Raw genomic sequence first — 19,141 nt, forward strand, 5'->3', positions numbered from 1 at the left:
CCGCTATTATGGAGAGTAAATATATTTTAAATAGGACTGCTTTTTGGTCACGTGTGTAAATGGATAGAGATCTCATGATGAGTATCGAGGGCCGAGGGGTGGGGCAGAGAAATGAGATTATGCGGATTGATTTTACATTTCCTTTTACACACAAGTCTCATCAAATAACACAGAGATCTACTGAATGCTTATTATTTACCCGTCATTTTAGGAATTTGGTTGGTTTGTCTTCCCTTCATAAAGTTATTGCTCAGTTGGATTTATAAACAAAGCCTTATCGTCAGGCACCGAATAATTCTTTGATATCGCCATCTATTTTGCGGTATAAATAGAAGGAGCTTTCGACATCGTAAACACAGGGCAAGTCCCGGGCGGGAAAAAATTATTATAACAGGGCGAGAATAATTTATCAGATGCGCTAGATTATGGATAGCGCAAAATTTAAAATTTCGCACCCGAAAACGTGTGTACAGCAAATCACTAATTTAACAATCTCTTAACACAACTGTCTCGTTACCTGTAACACAACTGTCTTGCTATAATCTGTGCAAAAATAGTTTTATTCCAGCCGTCTGAGGCTCAGAGATAAGCAATTTTACACGAGACTTGTAATTTGTGACTGCTAGCGTAGCAGTGCTAGAGTGGTTTTCAAAATCCCGTGCAACCAAAGGTAATTGTTAAAGTGTTGCAACCAAAGGTAATTGTTAAAGTGTTGCAACCAAAGGTAATTGTTAAAGTGTTGCAACCAAAGGTAATTGTTAAAGTGTTGCAACCAAAGGTAATTGTTAAAGTGTTGCAACCAAAGGTAATTGTTAAAGTGTTGCAACCAAAGGTAATTGTTAAAGTGTTGCAACCAAAGGTAATTGTTAAAGTGTACTAGTCAAGCCAGAACAAAAGAGAACAAAGACGTGACAGTGCATTAGTACTAAAGAAACTAAATAGTATTTCACGGGGTTTTATGATTATTATTGCAAATTCGAGCCCGGGGGTGGGAGGAGCTTTGCCTTTTATAGCGAAACCTTGTGTTTAAGTTTACTCGCCAAATAATAAAGGACGGTCACGACAGCACAAGGTATTTTGTCAAACCACGTGCAACCAGGGCTCTGCCTTATTTTAATTGTTGACCACAATACAACATTAAAGGTTCGCTTTACTTCCGGAGGGGCTATCTGTTTGACATGAAATTCTAGGTAGACACATTCCTTTCGACCGCCAAAAAGCGTTTGTTTGATTTTATTGAATAATCATTTCAAGTTTAGACTTTAGGGATTCTTTATCTATCTCTGAACTGATTCTAACATCTTAATGGAGAAAAATATTATTATATAGTATATTCACCAGTCTACAAAAATGGACCAACAGACACATTACATTTAAAACTCTGGAGCAAATTTGAGAACTTATGTGCTTGATTATTCAGCCTTTTTCAACCTGAAAGCACAAAAGTGGGTAAGGAGCAAATAACACGGCGGTAGAAGGGAGATCATGATACGTAGTTTTCTACACAGTCAATCTGCTTCTGTCACGCCAGCTCAAACGTGTAACGTGACAAAAGTCAGAACGACTGAGGTGACGATATATAGCCTTCTACGCAGTCGTTCTGACCTTCCAACTCAACTGCATAACGTGACAGAGGTGAGAATAACTGCAAGGAGAGCGCACAGTTTTATTATTTTTTCCTATGCTGCTTTTTAAGGTTCTGTAGAGCCCAGATAACTTGATTGTTTTCGCGTTTCCCTCCTCTTAAAAGCAATAAGTTGGCGTGATTTGTACGCACTTACTTTTCTTTATCGGAGGGGGGTCGTGGTGCTAAAGCCTTCACTAGGGGTGCAATGACTGTCGGGTAGAGGATGAACCAGGTCGCTAAGACTGCTGGGACTGTGTAGTACGTGATGGAATAGACCTGACCAACAGAACAGACCTTCCCATTAGATTGCGCCTTCCCATTAGATTGCTCCTTACCATTAGATTGCTCCTTCCCATTAGATTGCTCCTTCCCATTAGATTGCTCCTTCCCATTAGATTGCTCCTTCCCATTAGATTGCTCCTTCCCATTAGATTGCTCCTTACCATTAGATTGCTCCTTCCCATTAGATTGCTCCTTCCCATTAGATTGCTCCTTACCATTAGATTGCGCCTTCCCATTAGATTGCGCCTTCCCATTAGATTGCTCATTCCCATTAGATTGCTCCTTCCCATTAGATTGCTCCTTACCATTAGATTGCTCCTTCCCATTAGATTGCGCCTTCCCATTAGATTGCTCCTTCCCACTAGATTGCTCCTTCCCACTAGATTGCTCCTTCCCATTAGATTGCGCCTTCCCATTAGATTGCTCCTTCCCATTAGATTGCTCCTTCCCATTAGATTGCTCCTTCCCACTAGATTGCGCCTTCCCATTAGATTGCTCCTTACCATTAGATTGCTCCTTCCCATTAGATTGCTCCTTCCCATTAGATTGCGCCTTCCCATTAGATTGCTCCTTACCATTAGATTGCTCCTTACCATTAGATTGCTCCTTACCATTAGATTGCTCCTTACCATTAGATTGCGCCTTCCCATTAGATTGCTCCTTACCATTAGATTGCTCCTTCCCATTAGATTGCTCCTTACCATTAGATTGCGCCTTCCCATTAGATTGCTCCTTCCCACTAGATTGCGCCTTCCCATTAGATTGCGCATTCCCATTAGATTGCGCATTCCCATTAGATTGCTCCTTCCCACTAGATTGCGCCTTCCCATTAGATTGCTCCTTACCATTAGATTGCTCCTTCCCATTAGATTGCTCCTTCCCATTAGATTGCTCCTTCCCACTAGATTGCTCCTTCCCATTAGATTGCTCCTTCCCATTAGATTGCTCCTTACCATTAGATTGCTCCTTCCCACTAGATTGCTCCTTCCCATTTGATTGCTCCTTACCATTAGATTGCTCTTTACCATTAGATTGCGCCTTCCCATTAGATTGCTCCTTCCCATTAGATTGCTCCTTCCCATTAGATTGCTCCTTCCCATTAGATTGATCCTTCCCACTAGATTGATCCTTCCCATTAGATTGCGCCTTCCCACTAGATTGCGCCTTCCCACTAGATTGCTCCTTCCCACTAGATTGCTCCTTCCCACTAGATTGCTCCTTCCCATTAGATTGCGCCTTCCCATTAAATTGCTCCTTCCCATTAGATTGCTCATTCCCATTAGATTGCTCCTTCCCATTAGATTGCTCCTTCCCACTAGATTGCTCCTTCCCATTAGATTGCTCCTTCCCATTAGATTGCTCCTTCCCACTAGATTGCGCCTTCCCATTAGATTGCGCCTTCCCATTAGATTGCGCCTTCCCACTAGATTGCTCCTTACCATTAGATTGCGCCTTCCCATTAGATTGCGCCTTCCCATTAGATTGCTCCTTCCCATTAGATTGCTCCTTCCCATTAGATTGCTCCTTCCCATTAGATTGCTCCTTCCCACTAGATTGCTCCTTCCCATTAGATTGCGCCTTCCAATTAGATTGCGCCTTCCCATTAGATTGCTCCTTCCCATTAGATTGCGCCTTCCCACTAGATTGCTCCTTACCATTAGATTGCTCCTTCCCATTAGATTGCGCCTTCCCATTAGATTGCTCCTTCCCATTAGATTGCTCCTTCCCATAAGATTGCTCCTTCCCACTAGATTGCTCCTTCCCACTAGATTGCTCCTTCCCATTAGATTGCGCCTTCCCATTAGATTGCTCCTTCCCATTAGATTGCTCATTCCCATTAGATTGCTCCTTCCCATTAGATTGCTCCTTCCCACTAGATTGCTCCTTCCCATTAGATTGCTCCTTCCCATTAGATTGCGCCTTCCCACTAGATTGCTCCTTCCCATTAGATTGCTCCTTCCCATTAGATTGCTCCTTACCATTAGATTGCTCCTTCCCATTAGATTGCTCCTTCCCATTAGATTGCTCCTTCCCATTAGATTGCTCCTTCCCACTAGATTGCTCCTTCCCATTAGATTGCGCCTTCCCATTAGATTGCTCCTTCACATTAGATTGCTCCTTCCCATTAGATTGCGCCTTCCCATTAGATTGCGCCTTCCCATTAGATTGCTCCTTCCCATTAGATTGCTCCTTCCCATTAGATTGCGCCTTCCCACTAGATTGCTCGTTCCCACTAGATTGCTCCTTACCATTAGATTGCTCCTTACCATTAGATTGCTCCTTCCCACTAGATTGCTCCTTCCCATTAGATTGCGCCTTCCCACTAGATTGCTCCTTCCCATTAGATTGCGCCTTCCCACTAGATTGCTCCTTCCCATTAGATTGCGCCTTCCCACTAGATTGCTCCTTCCCATTAGATTGCTCCTTCCCATTAGATTGCTCCTTCCCATTAGATTGCTCCTTCCCATTAGATTGCTCCTTCCCATTAGATTGCTCCTTCCCACTAGATTGCTCCTTCCCATTAGATTGCTCCTTCCCATTAGATTGCTCCTTACCATTAGATTGCTCCTTCCCACTAGATTGCTCCTTCCCATTTGATTGCTCCTTACCATTAGATTGCTCTTTACCATTAGATTGCGCCTTCCCATTAGATTGCTCCTTCCCATTAGATTGCTCCTTCCCATTAGATTGCTCCTTCCCATTAGATTGCTCCTTCCCACTAGATTGATCCTTCCCATTAGATTGCGCCTTCCCACTAGATTGCTCCTTCCCACTAGATTGCTCCTTCCCACTAGATTGCTCCTTCCCATTAGATTGCGCCTTCCCATTAGATTGCTCCTTCCCATTAGATTGCTCATTCCCATTAGATTGCTCCTTCCCATTAGATTGCTCCTTCCCACTAGATTGCTCCTTCCCATTAGATTGCTCCTTCCCATTAGATTGCTCCTTCCCACTAGATTGCGCCTTCCCATTAGATTGCGCCTTCCCATTAGATTGCGCCTTCCCACTAGATTGCTCCTTACCATTAGATTGCGCCTTCCCATTAGATTGCGCCTTCCCATTAGATTGCTCCTTCCCATTAGATTGCTCCTTCCCATTAGATTGCTCCTTCCCATTAGATTGCTCCTTCCCACTAGATTGCTCCTTCCCATTAGATTGCGCCTTCCAATTAGATTGCGCCTTCCCATTAGATTGCTCCTTCCCATTAGATTGCGCCTTCCCACTAGATTGCTCCTTACCATTAGATTGCTCCTTCCCATTAGATTGCGCCTTCCCATTAGATTGCTCCTTCCCATTAGATTGCTCCTTCCCATTAGATTGCTCCTTCCCACTAGATTGCTCCTTCCCACTAGATTGCTCCTTCCCATTAGATTGCGCCTTCCCATTAGATTGCTCATTCCCATTAGATTGCTCCTTCCCATTAGATTGCTCCTTCCCACTAGATTGCTCCTTCCCATTAGATTGCTCCTTCCCATTAGATTGCGCCTTCCCACTAGATTGCTCCTTCCCATTAGATTGCTCCTTCCCATTAGATTGCTCCTTACCAATAGATTGCTCCTTCCCATTAGATTGCTCCTTCCCACTAGATTGCTCCTTCCCACTAGATTGCTCCTTCCCATTAGATTGCGCCTTCCCATTAGATTGCTCCTTCCCATTAGATTGCTCATTCCCATTAGATTGCTCCTTCCTATTAGATTGCTCCTTCCCACTAGATTGCTCCTTCCCATTAGATTGCTCCTTCCCATTAGATTGCTCCTTCCCACTAGATTGCGCCTTCCCATTAGATTGCGCCTTCCCATTAGATTGCGCCTTCCCACTAGATTGCTCCTTACCATTAGATTGCGCCTTCCCATTAGATTGCGCCTTCCCATTAGATTGCTCCTTCCCATTAGATTGCTCCTTCCCATTAGATTGCTCCTTCCCATTAGATTGCTCCTTCCCACTAGATTGCTCCTTCCCATTAGATTGCGCCTTCCAATTAGATTGCGCCTTCCCATTAGATTGCTCCTTCCCATTAGATTGCGCCTTCCCACTAGATTGCTCCTTACCATTAGATTGCTCCTTCCCATTAGATTGCGCCTTCCCATTAGATTGCTCCTTCCCATTAGATTGCTCCTTCCCATTAGATTGCTCCTTCCCACTAGATTGCTCCTTCCCACTAGATTGCTCCTTCCCATTAGATTGCGCCTTCCCATTAGATTGCTCCTTCCCATTAGATTGCTCATTCCCATTAGATTGCTCCTTCCCATTAGATTGCTCCTTCCCACTAGATTGCTCCTTCCCATTAGATTGCTCCTTCCCATTAGATTGCGCCTTCCCACTAGATTGCTCCTTCCCATTAGATTGCTCCTTACCATTAGATTGCTCCTTCCCATTAGATTGCTCCTTCCCATTAGATTGCTCCTTCCCATTAGATTGCGCCTTCCCACTAGATTGCTCCTTCCCATTAGATTGCGCCTTCCCATTAGATTGCTCCTTCACATTAGATTGCTCCTTCCCATTAGATTGCTCCTTCCCATTAGATTGCTCCTTCCCATTAGATTGCGCCTTCCCATTAGATTGCGCCTTCCCATTAGATTGCTCCTTCCCATTAGATTGCTCCTTCCCATTAGATTGCGCCTTCCCACTAGATTGCTCGTTCCCACTAGATTGCTCCTTACCATTAGATTGCTCCTTACCATTAGATTGCTCCTTCCCACTAGATTGCTCCTTCCCATTAGATTGCGCCTTCCCACTAGATTGCTCCTTCCCATTAGATTGCGCCTTCCCACTAGATTGCTCCTTCCCATTAGATTGCTCCTTCCCATTAGATTGCTCCTTCCCATTAGATTGCTCCTTCCCATTAGATTGCTCCTTCCCACTAGATTGCTCCTTCCCATTAGATTGCGCCTTCCCACTAGATTGCTCCTTCCCATTAGATTGCTCCTTATCACTAGATTGCTCCTTCCCACTAGATTGCTCCTTCCCATTAGATTGCTCCTTACCACTAGATTGCTCCTTCCCACTAGATTGCTCCTTCCCATTAGATTGCTCCTTACCACTAGATTGCGCCTTCCCACTAGATTGCTCCTTCCCATTAGATTGCTCCTTCCCACTAGATTGCTCCTTCCCACTAGATTGCGCCTTCCCATTAGATTGCTCCTTCCCATTAGATTGCTCCTTCCCACTAGATTGCTCCTTCCCATTAGATTGCTCCTTCCCACTAGATTGCTCCTTCCCACTAGATTGCTCCTTCCCACTAGATTGCTCCTTCCCATTAGATTGCGCCTTCCCATTAGATTGCTCCTTCCCATTAGATTGCTCCTTCCCACTAGATTGCTCCTTCCCATTAGATTGCTCCTTCCCATTAGATTGCTCCTTCCCATTAGATTGCGCCTTCCCATTAGATTGCGCCTTCCCATTAGATTGCTCCTTCCCACTAGATTGCTCCTTCCCATTAGATTGCGCCTTCCCATTAGATTGCTCCTTCCCATTAGATTGCGCCTTCCCATTAGATTGCTCCTTCCCATTAGATTGCGCCTTCCCATTAGATTGCTCCTTCCCATTAGATTGCTCCTTCCCACTAGATTGCTCCTTCCCACTAGATTGCTCCTTCCCACTAGATTGCTCCTTCCCATTAGATTGCTCCTTCCCACTAGATTGCTCCTTCCCATTAGATTGCTCCTTCCCATTAGATTGCGCCTTACCATTAGATTGCGCCTTCCCATTAGATTGCTCCTTCCCATTAGATTGCGCCTTACCATTAGATTGCGCCTTCCCATTAGATTGCTCCTTACCATTAGATTGCGCCTTACCATTAGATTGCTCCTTCCCATTAGATTGCTCCTTCCCACTAGATTGCTCCTTCCCATTAGATTGCTTCTTCCCATTAGATTGCGCCTTACCACTAGATTGCTCCTTCCCATTAGATTGCGCCTTCCCATTAGATTGCTCCTTCCCACTAGATTGCTCCTTCCCACTAGATTGCTCCTTCCCACTAGATTGCTCCTTCCCACTAGATTGCTCCTTCCCACTAGATTGCTCCTTCCCACTAGATTGCTCCTTACCATTAGATTGCTCCTTCCCATTAGATTGCTCCTTCCCATTAGATTGCTCCTTCCCATTAGATTGCTCCTTACCATTAGATTGCGCCTTCCCATTAGATTGCTCCTTACCATTAGAGTGCTCCTTACCATTAGATTGCGCCTTCCCATTAGATTGTGCCTTCCCATTAGATTGCTCCTTCCCATTAGATTGCTCCTTACCATTAGATTGCTCCTTACCATTAGATTGCGCCTTCCCATTAGATTGCTCCTTCCCATTAGATTGCTCCTTACCATTAGATTGCTCCTTACCATTAGATTGCTCCTTCCCACTAGATTGCTCCTTCCCACTAGATTGCTGCTTCCCATTAGATTGCTCCTTCCCATTAGATTGCTCCTTCCCATTAGGTTGCGCCTTCCCACTAGATTGCTCCTTCCCATTAGATTGCGCCTTCCCATTAGATTGCTCCTTCCCATTAGATTGCTGCTTCCCATTAGATTGCTCCTTCCCACTAGATTGCTCCTTCCCATTAGATTGCTCCTTCCCATTAGATTTCTCCTTCCCATTAGATTGCGCCTTCCCATTAGATTGCTCCTTACCATTAGATTGCTCCTTACCACTAGATTGCTCCTTCCCATTAGATTGCTCCTTCCCACTAGATGTTAGCCATGTTATCCCACAAATCTCGTACTTAGTAATGTTTTGCGAAGTAGGCAAAATACAGACATTTAAAGGAGTTCTCCAGCAACTACGAGAACTTTAAAATCATTACTTCCAACATCTCTCAGTCAGGGCCGAGATAGCTTTGACAATCTGGTGCGATTGAGGCTCTGGACTAACTCAGACATCGAATGCCTCTTACTTACCCGTGAATATGGCTCTACGATAGGTGACACAAGCTGCAAATTACCCTTAACCTGATGGGCCACATTTTGACAATGATGTCTGCCTTACTGAAGGAGGACTTACTCTTGAGGACAGGGGTGGCAAACTCTGTGAATACGACCCCAAGATAAGGGACAGAAGGGTACAGAGCAGTAACCTAGACCATTAAACCTGATCGGCCACTGGATTGCAATAAACATTGCCTTACTAAAGGAGGACACTCTGGTAGAAAGAAATGACTTACCCTGTGAATACGGTCCCACGATAAGAGACAGAAGGGTACTGCACAGTAACCTAGACCATTAAACCTGATCGGCCACTGGATTGCGATGAGCACTGCTTTGCTAAATGCTGTCAGGTCAGACCAACGCTTCTTGGATATCAGCACACACATGGTGAAAATCTATACAAAGGCATCCAGAATAATGTGAATACCACGACCAAGGCTTACAGCAGACTTTGACAATTCCTGAAAGCTATACCATAAGAGACAATAGTAGTTTTGTCACTGCTGGATCCAAGCTGTTTTGTACTAACACAACCGAGTTCAGATGTGCTCAAATAAGGGTCTCTATAAGGTTCTATATTGAGACATGCTCCTGTTCTAACCTGCTTCTCCATGATAATAATCAGGAACTCCATGAAGAATGCAAAGAAGTAACCAATGAATATCCCATGCCATAGTGCCAGGAACATCAACGTAAGGAAATGCGAAACATGTTTGTTGCCAAGGAAACGGAGACGCTTAAAGCAGTATCTGTAATAGTAATAGAAGATTTTTGCTTAGTTATGGGACAGTAGCTTCTTTGGGTTCTTGAGCCTGGGTGGTGCATCGTTTTTACTGCTTCTCTGGTTCTTCTTCCTCCCCAAAAACAATTTCAATCCTAAGCCATATTTCGTGGTCAAACATGAGTCATATAGCTGTTGCTTGAGGCTCAACTTGGGTTCAACTTGACCATGTTTAACTCCACCTTCCTAATTCAGTATCCATTCTGTGAGAAAAGTATTCATTTATTTAATTTCATAGAACTTACTTGAAGACCCATTTGTTTGTGTTGATATTGAAGGAGTCTACAATATGCTGTAAAAAAATAAAGACAGCTATGAACAAAAAGTCAATTATTGGTAGGGGGCACTTATAAGTGAACCAATAATTCCTCTTACCTGATATGTATATGACACTTCGTATATTGATAACTTCATATTCCGCAGACCATCCCACTGAAGTTTGCCATCTTCAGTCTTACCATTGTAACCCAGTCCAGATATTATACAACTCCCTTCCTGTTAACACAATCAAAAAGCATATTGTTTGTCACATTATTTAGTACAAATAAGTTATATGTTATACAAAACGTTTTATTGTTTCAGTAATACAGTATGTTTAATGGTATACTACTACAGTAAGTTGAGCAGGAACTTATAACTCTTAGATAAAGAGGTTGGTCCTTGGTGTAAAATGAGCATCATAAAAGTCCAATGGTCTAGTGTTGTTTTAGAGTAACTTACTGAGGTTAGCCAGACACCAAGGTACTTCATCAAGGCAACTCTCCCCCAGACTCCAATAATCCACATCTTGTTCCAGTAGGAAAAGGTCTAAAAATACATTTAATCCACAATAAGGTTTTGAAAGTTATGTATCATAACCTAGTACACTGCATATTTTCTCCTCTGGCCCACTGGCACAACCTTCACAATGATCCTACCATATCCTAGCCATCCAGTTGCCTTAAGACCTGTGCAAACATTGTCAGCAAATTGTCGCTCATCTGAACACTAGACAAAAGAAATGCTGATGAACTACTTCGCGGCCGGACTTGTATTAAACTCCTTTCTTTTAACCAATACCTAACATAAAAAGGGATTTGTATAAATGTCACAAATCATAGGCCTCAACTTGATCAATTTTAATCACGTTCTACTGTATATAAAAGATTATATGATCTAGGCCTAAATTACAGGATCCAGGACATTCCTACAAAAGAAAACAGTCATGTACATATATTTTTTTAATGTGAGATACAGTTATAGTGCTGTATAGGAGAGTCACAAATGAGGCAATGTGTAGCAATGAGGCAATGTGAGCACCATACCTGGAAGTTGTCTGAGAGTAAGTAGTCATTACTGAAGACTACAGCCAAACCACTGTGAAGGCCAAGGTATGCAATACCACCCAGGAATCGCAGGAATCCTGCTGGAATGCTGCAAAATACAAACGTTTGCATCATTGGTATAAATGGGTACAGCCCCTTAGCAAATACATTGATAATGTATTCTTTCTAATAAAGAACAATGTTCACAACAATGTTTTTAATGGATGGAATTTCTGTAAAAGAGAGAAACAAAATTGGGACAGATGATTTTTGCTTCTTTGTAGGAAATCCTTGTTCTTTTTTCAGTTAAAGGACTTAGTAGAGGTTTGCATCCAAAGGCAATAGACATAGCACAATTTTATTTCAAATAATAATCCACTCGCAGGCTACTCTCATAGGTAAATCTTATTCAGACAAGCTCTATGGTATCATCTGTGTAGGTTGACTCACCAGGAGTTGTTGTCATCCTTTTTATCGATGAGTTTGCCTTCTACAAGGTCAATGTAGGACTTAATGGGAAACTACACAAAGATGACATGTATTAGATGACAACATGTAGCAACATATAGCTGCAGTTATAAACTACAGAGAGCAAAAAAACAATCTCGTATAGATAAAACAAATAAAAGGTAAGAAGGATTTCCAAAATGTCTAGCCAACAATTCAGTAGGTTTACATTCAAGAAAAATCCCTGGTCTAACTAAGAAATTCTAATGTTTAGTATTAATTGTATAGCGCAAATTAACATCGTGGGAAACAATAAAATTCGTATGTGACTGACACAGTCTGCTGTAAGCAGTTTACAATCATGAGCATGAACAGGGGCAGATCAAGGATTTCAAAATGGAGGGTGGATAATGGTCAGATAACAGCTTATAACAGATCCAGTGGTTCTTGGTGCTCACATAGATCTAACAATACTTCAGGCTGAATTGGATTTCTCGCGTCAGCAAAGTCAAGCAGGCGAAGGCACATTGAGAAATTAATTGTCTTCAAACAAAGTGACTTTTCATTTTTTGTACTCAAAAAGGGGGTGGATATCCACCCAATCCACCTTCCCTGTATCCGCCCCTGATGAGTTAGTGTGTAAAGCACTTTTCTGAAGAAGGTACCATGGCCCAGTGGCCCATGTTTTCAAATGCTAGGATTTTTACAGTCCCAAATGTAGAGAGGCAGGTTTTAACACATGAGAAAATCTTAAGTTGAAATGACTGAGATTCACAACCTGGACACCTTGCTAACTGTGCCACTCTCTCTTAACACACCAAGACTTAAGACTCTTAGCAATCAAGTGGGAAGGTTTCACTTACCAGGGGCCCAACAACGCATCCTCCACAGAAATAACAGTTGCCAAACACCTAGAATAAGCACATCATAAACAATAAATAAAATTCAGTAAAACATGAAAGAAAAGACACTTCAATCAAATTGAAGCAGGAAATAATTAAAAAGAAAAAAAAGAACAATACATAGGCTGAGCAGGAGAGGCAAAAGAGAAAAAAGTGGAAATGGGTATAGCCAGGATTTTTCCCTTGGGGAGGGCCCAAAGTTATTTCTCAAGAACATTAATTTCAAACTGATGGGGGGGGGGGGGGGGGGGGGTGTGAGGCAGGCACCCTGGGCCAGCCATCTGGCTATGTCCATGGTGGACATAAGAATGGAAGAAAAGCTGTAAGTCCTAAGAATCTTACAAAGCACCTTGCTTAAACAAAAAGTTAATAAATAGTCACCTCTAGAATGGAGGGGAGTTTTTTCAATGCAGTCGTCTTGTCTGGTGATAGGATTTCCTACAACAACACAACATAACTAATCTAGTTAATATTTGAATTCTAGCTTTTTCTATCTCTTAAATAACTCACTGTGAAGAATACAATAGCAGTTCACTATACCTTCGGTTCATGTCCATCATAATAATTCCATGTCAAACCTATACAAGGTAAATATGAAATAATTTTATTTGATACACAGTCAAAGTAAAGTTTTTTTTTTCTTTTGTTATACACCAAGACTTAATTTTAATTTTTGTAAGGGTGGTGTTTTTTGTTCAGCATCAAGCATAAAACGTCTTTTTTTTTTAATTGGCCATCTAAGAGAATAAAAAAGCTCCACCAAATAAATGCTGCATACTCCTACTAACAAAAAATGCAACATTTTAAGCACCCTCCATACTGATTTTATTATTGAAAAAATAATACTTAAACTGTGTGTTTTTTTATTGCCTATGAGACAATTCCATGAAAAAATTCTACTGTAACCTTCATTTATCACATCAAGTATAACTTGGGATATTGCTAGCAGTGGAGCTTACTAATAAGACGCAAACATAAGACGCAGTGAGGTGTTGTCCAATCCACATCGTAATCACCAGTTGCGTTGGCAGTATAGCCAAGCAGCAAGTAACCCTGTCGTGGAAAGAGATTATACAAAAATGGAAAGTTAAAAAGGATCAGAGCACATATACTAAAGACGTTCCAAGCAGCAAGTAACTGCTGGAGACAATCCAAAAATAGGGGAATCAAGAGGTGACACCTTAGTGTATCATGGCAACAACACATATTTGCATTTCAGAGCTTTCAACAAATCAACAGCTTCCAAGGAGAGTGCATCTAGACCACCCTATGTATTGAAGTAATTTTTTTTATTTAGTTCTCCTCTCCACCTCCTAGAAAAGAAAAGTTTGCCTCTGGCTAAAAAAATGGTGGCACAGTGACTTGGATTTGACAAGAACATCCAAAAAGCACAAACAATATTGTTCTCTGAAGTGGCCATTAAAAAAAACATAGTTTAAACAGAGTTTGTGGCAAAAACTTTGGTGACACTGTTCAAAAAACATGTTCGTTTGACTGAATTCTAGATTGATTCAGGTCCCTTGAGCACTTGAAATGTATCTATAAAAAAGTGTCATTTAAGGTTTAGGTTATCAGGAGTTTGCACTCACCATATTCAAAATAAATGAGAGAACAACAGTAATGGTTGTTGGTCCTCCAAACAGTAACAACAAGTAGCAAAGAGTAATGTTCACCACAGAATGGGTAGTTCCTAGGCCTGAAAAAATCAAATTACAGTGCCTTCAATTCTAAAACCAAGAGAAAACACTAGTGGATAGATTATCAGAGTAAAGATAGAGGTAAAAACTACAACAGATTTTAGATATACTGTTTATGATTGTAGCTTACCATAACAATAGTAAGTGATGGATAAACCAGTTGCTGTAAAAAAGATATGCTGTGGGAAAAAATCATGTTTTCTACATCAGCATACAACTAGTAGTCTGAAACATTTTTGATAACATAATGAACACCAAAATAGAAAGCTCCACAAACAATCCCCATATAGTAGCCAATCAATTGCTTTGCATATCTGTGCTAGCAGTGGGGTACTAGAACTGACCAATACCTGGTAACAGGCAAATGGTTATACAATAGGCATTTTGAAACTGGCCGTGTCCCCCAATATCTCTTATCATTTCTGAATTGTGCCCCCCCTAATATTTCAAGGCCTGCTACGGCCCTGCAAAGGGATGACATACATATTTCTTGTTAGCCTACAAATGTAGCTGCTGACTTGTGAAAATATCCTCTCATAGCGTCTTCGCATTGGCAGCAATAATGGTGATCAGTGATGTCATGGCTTTAGCAGGAAAACCTATAATAGTCTCTGAATGGCCACTTACTTAGTAAGTTTTCTTGGATATTTTGATTGGCTCAGATCACCCACTGTTTCTGGTGTGAGTTTATAAGCGGTTCAAATATGGAGAAAACACAACTCTACCACCTATTTGCGATAAATCTTCCCTAAGTTCGTCCTTAGAAGATGTGTCAACGTTATTTGGGATAGAGAAACCACACAAAGAACAAGAGAAGGCTATCTCTGCTTTTCTGAACGATGATGTTGACATCTTTGTGAGCCTTCCTACTGGCTAAGTAAAATTTTTCATTTTACCAAGCAATTCCGTTATTTTAGTTATTTTCCAAAGTTCTATCCAAAGAGACTAGGCTTTTTACCAAATTTCCTCGTTTTAAGCAGCAGATCCTGGCAAATACTCCATATGTATGCGCTTGTGTTGTGTACAAAGAAATCTAAACGCTCAAGTTCACTTCGAACGTTGAAAGTTGAGGAGGGCTTGTTATCCACTACATACCATTTGTAATCTTTTTTAATTACCCTCTTACAAAGAATGCAGGTATACATTAGCAGAATTAAAAGGAAGGAATGTGCACTTGGAAAGTAGCAGCATTATAGGGCGATGTTGGAATGTTTGTTTTGCAGGACGAAACCTGAACATGTTTCGCACGCTGAATAAGAGAAAACCATGCACAACTGTCAAAATTAATTTTTTCAAATGTATGACATTGGCATCACAGAACAGGGTTATCGCCGCCGTTGCGTAGACGCTACGAGAGAATATTTTCGCAAGTCAGCAGCTACACATAGGCTAGCCTGAGTATCAGGCGATTTTATTTTTCAAAAGTCGGAGAGAGAAAATAAAAGTACGCCTAACACAAACCCTAGACGCGACGCCTGCCGCCCCTTTTCAGGCCACTGTCAAAATACGTCGGCTGTCAATTTTCCAATGACTCGCGTGGTGGCACAATCAAATGCCCAAATCAAATTATAAACAGCATTTGTGTAAAACAAAACGACATTGGTGTTATATGCAAGGGTAATAATTTTAGTAACAACGAACCCTGGTTCGCAAAATGATTTGAAACGCAAAGATAGTTCACGGCTCAGGAGATTTACGATATGACTACAGATCCACACATCACTAACTTACAACAGCATATTCACATGACCAATTTACTACAGGCTTTTTCTAAATAGACAAACCGCTGCTTGAACACAAATGCCATTATTTGATAAGCTCACAAGATCAACAACTCGCCGCAAACAATCCTAAGCATCCTTCATGCTCTCACAGCCAAATTTCTCGAATATTCGGCGCCTGGTCTGTCTAAAAAATTGATAGCTACTACTAATAATGACCGTAGTATTAAGCAACCTCTATGACATCCAGCGCTTTTGATATAACTAATAGATCTTCGCTTCAAAAACGGATACCAATGAGAAATAAACACACGCAATGAACTGCCTGGGCAAAACATTTGAACATCTGACCTGAGTATCAGGCGGAATTTTTCCGAAGAAAATGATGAGAAAATATATATTTTTAAATGTTATGAAAAGGATTTCTCTGATTTTGCTAACGCAAGGTCAAAAGCACTTTTGAAGTCTGCCATTACTCTGAGAACGAGCAGTCGACGGGTTAGGGCACTATATATAGCTGAACCAATCAGCGCGTCCCATTCGAGTACCCTTTGTTTTTTCGACCAATCAGGAGCCATGCCGGAATCCGGCATGAGAACATGCGATTTGAACAGTACTTGTATCAGGCCCTTGTCTTGTTTCTCGCCAGCGCGATAGAAACATAGGAGGGCCTGATACTCAGGTTACACATAGGCTAATTTCTTGTAAAATTTCAAGTGAAAGGGTGTCACATGGCTGTCATTCCCTCCCCTCCACTTCCAACCCTCAACCCTACCCCACAGCATCTGTCAATGCACTTAACTTTATTTGCACAGGACAGCTTTTTGTAATTATTCTTACTCACTTGAACAGTAGGATTTCCCCTGTATAAGAAAACTCTGTAAAACAGTGCAAGTGGGTAAGCTGAAAAAAACAGAAAACAACATTTTACTTTCTATGTAGTTTTCCTTTTCAAACATTCTTTTCTTATTAAAATGAAAACAAACTCGATTTCGCTTATAATACAATTATTTGTTGATCACCTATTGTAAGGTGTAAAGGCCTAATAAATTTGATTAATAATAAATCACATTCAGGTCTTATGATCACCTACTGTTCAGTACAATTGACTATGACAAAATGAAATTATGTTCTGATCAATGTACAATTTCTATATGCGCTTTACGGAAGCACAATTACATTTGTACATACGCTTGTATAGTAACTTGAGCTTAATTTAATTGGGAAAAAAGATAACATTGACTTGGTGTTATCACAACAGTCTTATCAAAAACAGCTCCCGATACTGGAGGATATATTTCTACGTGAATACGGATTATCACAAGGATATAAAAGAAATTAAGTATGAGGGCAAAAAGAATATTAACAGATCGATCAGACATCAATTGAGTCTGAATTCGCGCTGCATTTGCATTTGCTTTCAGGCATAAATTCTGCATAACGACTCGAAAAATCACCCATAAATGTATTTTTTTAGTGTACCAACATGCACCACGCAAGTCTTGTACCCGTTATATTACAGGAAGTCGGCACAGTTTGATTATAATACATTTTTATTTCCGTTACAACCAGTCGAGGTTGCGGCTTTCCAGTACAAAACAGCTAATAAATTCATTCAAACCCGTTAAATCTTACTCTCCTAAGCTTACCTATGAGAAGCGAGGAGATTAGCCTTAATACAGGGTCTGACAGCCCAGTGAGGGTGACGAGATGAGCCAAGTCTACAAAACCACCGCGACTACCTGGTATAACAGCCGCCATCTTTATCTCAACTTCGGCCTCGACACGATGTTTATGCTAATGAGGTCATATGACTGGAGCCTGAGTGAAAGGAGGTCGAAATCTGGTGCCCCATTCCGTTTCAATTGGAAAAGTCCACTTTCGAGCTAAAATCTAATTCAGACAGTTTATTTACCGAGGGCCATGGGAAACATGTTGATTCTACCGCATAAACAGGAAAACAACCCCGTCCGTGCAGGTAAGGGAAGGGTGGGGGAGGAGGTACCAGCCACGCAAGGGCTGAAGCGATTTCTGAGTGGATGAAATTCTTGCTGAACGTGAATGTGTGAATGTTTCAGGGTACTTCCCCCTAAGGCGGGGCTGGATCCACTCGAACTGGGGGGAGGGGGGTATATGTAACGAGAAATTAATTAACGATTCTATTTCCTTGGAATTTACGATTCTACTTCCTTGCACGCAGGATCTGACGCGGCTTTATGCTTACCGTGAAGGTTTCGGGGCCGGTTACCAACTAGTAATAGTATTATTCGCTTTAGGTTTATTTATTCCTTGTGTTTCGCTTTCGCATGTTTTGTTTTTGTTATCAAAAGCTATTTTTGGAAACAAAGGCTTTTTTCGCTGAACTAGGAAGTGGTCACGCCAGCGTGTGTAACGTAACATGAAGTGTCTTCTCACTCCAGAAATGGTGAAAAAAAGCATTTATTTTCATAGATGAAATGAGCCTTGGACACTTTTTAAACGCTCTGCATGATATTGTCAGGTATGACTAGGTTTACTTTTTTCATAAATTGCACGAGAAGATCGCGTGACGTGACATGACAGAAAATACTCTCTATTACGTGATGGTCAAGGGTCGAGATTGCTTTTGCAGAATATGTAGCCTAATAAATCACCCTCAAGACGACGCTTGCTAAACAGAGGTCATGCATAAAGAGGACTTCGTTATATTTCTTAACACTTTGACGGATTTCTTATCGATTCTTATTTTTGAGAGGGAAATTTTGCCTAAAATGACTGTGCTCGTTCCAGCCTTAGTCCTTCTGCTGTTGTTTGCTGTGTCAGTTCAGTAGTAGTAGGGTTTTGGCGCAGCTGGCGCAAAGTTTTCATCATCCCGAATTTCATTCCAAAAATGGCGCAAAAGTCTCCGCGCACCTCCGCCAAGCCTCGCGACCTGCGCATGCGCGAGTTTGCCAAAGATCTCTTGCACGACCAAGCCCACCTGTCAATCACTTTGTCACGTGATAGCCAAGCCCACCTGTCAATCACTTTGTCACGTGATAGCCAAGCCCACCTGTCAATCACTTTGTAAAAAACCTGTCAATCACTTTGTCACGTGATAGCCACGCCCACCTGTCAATCACTTTGTAAAAAACCTATCAATCACTTTGTCAAAAACCTGTCAATCACTTTGTCACGTGATAGCCAAGCCCACCTGTCAATCACTTTGTCACGTGTCGCACCTAGGGGGAGCTCGGGAGGCTAGCCTCTAAGCTTCACATCTAAAAAAAAGCTTTTGAAAAGTGGTTTAAAGACATGGCTGGTTTGATAGAAATGGAGAACCTGAAGGTGAAAGATCTGAAAGCCCTCGCCAAGGAGCGGGGTATCCCAAGATATTACTGGATGCGGAGAGACGAGCTCGTCGGGGCGCTGACCAGCACGTCACCACCACCACCACCCCGACGGGTTCCTTTACCCAAACTTGTCAAAGGGCTGCCACGACCAC

General features: G+C 41.7%; 1 protein-coding gene across 1 annotated transcript; it reads right to left on the reverse strand.

Moving 5' to 3' along the window:
• Positions 1 to 1,203: 1,203 nt before the first annotated feature.
• LOC116621119 (lysophospholipid acyltransferase 5) lies at positions 1,204 to 17,485 on the reverse strand. The gene is made up of 17 exons (XM_032387046.2): positions 17,328 to 17,485; positions 16,523 to 16,581; positions 14,088 to 14,136; positions 13,850 to 13,956; positions 13,220 to 13,313; positions 12,801 to 12,838; positions 12,642 to 12,698; positions 12,222 to 12,269; positions 11,362 to 11,432; positions 10,912 to 11,020; positions 10,328 to 10,414; positions 9,983 to 10,102; positions 9,853 to 9,899; positions 9,428 to 9,575; positions 9,063 to 9,221; positions 1,782 to 1,903; positions 1,204 to 1,431 (listed from the first exon to the last, which is right to left on the reverse strand). The coding sequence occupies exons 1-17, from the start codon at positions 17,437 to 17,439 to the stop codon at positions 1,413 to 1,415; spliced, it is 1,446 nt and encodes a 481-aa protein (XP_032242937.1). The 5' UTR covers positions 17,440 to 17,485; the 3' UTR covers positions 1,204 to 1,412.
• Positions 17,486 to 19,141: the final 1,656 nt, after the last annotated feature.

This window comes from Nematostella vectensis, chromosome 3, assembly GCF_932526225.1.
Source record: "Nematostella vectensis chromosome 3, jaNemVect1.1, whole genome shotgun sequence".
In the NCBI taxonomy this organism is placed as follows: domain Eukaryota; kingdom Metazoa; phylum Cnidaria; class Anthozoa; order Actiniaria; family Edwardsiidae; genus Nematostella; species Nematostella vectensis.